Source organism: Corapipo altera, unplaced genomic scaffold (genome assembly GCF_003945725.1).
Source record: "Corapipo altera isolate COAL_440 unplaced genomic scaffold, ASM394572v1 60466, whole genome shotgun sequence".
Classification (NCBI taxonomy): Eukaryota; Metazoa; Chordata; class Aves; order Passeriformes; family Pipridae; genus Corapipo; species Corapipo altera.
In genome coordinates this window covers 1-1,338 of record NW_020888357.1, presented here as the reverse complement: position 1 = coordinate 1,338, position 1,338 = coordinate 1, and the positions used below count along the sequence as shown (strand labels likewise).

Genomic DNA, 1,338 nt, shown 5'->3' with positions numbered 1-1,338 from the left:
TGGGGGGTCCCAGGAGTGTGTCCCACCCAGGGGGGTCCCAGGGGTGTTTTTGGGGGTCCCAGGGCTGTGTCCCACCCAGGGGGGTCCCAGGGCTGTTTTTGGGGGTCCCAGGGCTGTGTCCCTCCCTGATCTCCCCCTTCTCCCCCCGCAGTACCTGGAGGAGGGGGGGGTGGGCTACATCCTGAGCGGGGCCGGGAACTTCCTGGAGGACTCTCGGCCCCACGAGGGCTCCGTCCCCCCCGGCTCCCTGCGCTTCTTCTTCGGGACCCCCACGGCCCCCGGGGGCTTCGCCCACGTGCGCCTGGAGCCCTCGGGGGCCACAGTCACCTTCCTGGAGTCCACGGGGCGTGTCCTGTACCGGGTCACCCTCCCCCCAGGGACATCTGACTCTCCTGTGACCTCTGGGGGACACCGTGACCTCTGATCTCAGGGACCTCCCCCCAAGACCTCTGACCCCTCACCTGGAGGACACTGTGACCCCTGACCTCAGGAATCCCTGTGACCCCTGACCCTTGGGGACACTGACCCTTGACCTTGGGGACCCCTGACCTGGGACCCCCCTGACCTCTGACCTTGGGGACCCCTATGTCCCCTGACCTCAGGGACCCCCATGACCCTTGACCTCAGGGACCCCCCTCACCTGGGGGACACTGTGACCCCCTCCCTTATCTGGGGTCACAGGGAGGGAACCCCTTGTCCCCTGACCCCCAATAAACGCTTTGAACGGCGCCTCCGCCTTTAACGGACCCAAACCCGCCGCTTTTCGCCCCAAAAACACATGGGGAGGGTGGGATAACGGCGGCCCCGCCCACCCATGCTGCTGATTGGCTGAGCTGCGCGTCAATCACGTAATGGGCGGCACAACACCGGTGTTCACGTGGTGTTAGCGCCCCACTGCTGATTGGCGGAACTGCCCGTCCATCATTCAGTGGGCGGGACAACACTGCCAGTCACGTGAGGGCACCGCACGCCCATCACCCAATAGGCGACTTCGGCACCAGGCACGTGACGCCCTAGGCCCGCCCCTCATCGCCTATTGGATGAGGTGGTGCGCCCATCGTCCAATAGCCGGCGCGCCTGCGCGTCACGTGACGGAGAGGTCGCCGTTCCCGGACACTGATTGGCTAAGGGCGGCGAGGCGGCACTTCCGGGTGCGCGGCGGGAGCGGAGCGGGAGGAACCGGCGGGTCCCGGGAGGGTTCGGGGGGTCCCGAAGGGTCCCGGGGGGGGGTCGAGCCGGCCCCAGGAGGGGTCGAGCCGCTCCCGCAGCGGGTCGCGGCCGCTCCGAGGCGGCTCCCGGTGCCGCCGCCGCTCCCGGTGCCGCCGCCGCTCCCGGTGC

At 68.9% G+C, this 1,338-nt stretch overlaps 1 protein-coding gene across 1 annotated transcript in view; it reads left to right on the top strand.

The window, feature by feature from the left end:
* Window positions 1-742, top strand: part of ACP5 (acid phosphatase 5, tartrate resistant) — a 2,322-nt gene extending 1,580 nt beyond the window's left edge. Inside the window, exon 3 of the mRNA XM_027633076.1 lies at window positions 152-742. Within this exon, the coding sequence (XP_027488877.1) occupies window positions 152-424 (273 nt within the window). The 3' untranslated portion in view covers window positions 425-742. The remainder of the gene's footprint in view (window positions 1-151) is intronic.
* The last annotated feature ends 596 nt before the right edge of the window (window positions 743-1,338 follow it).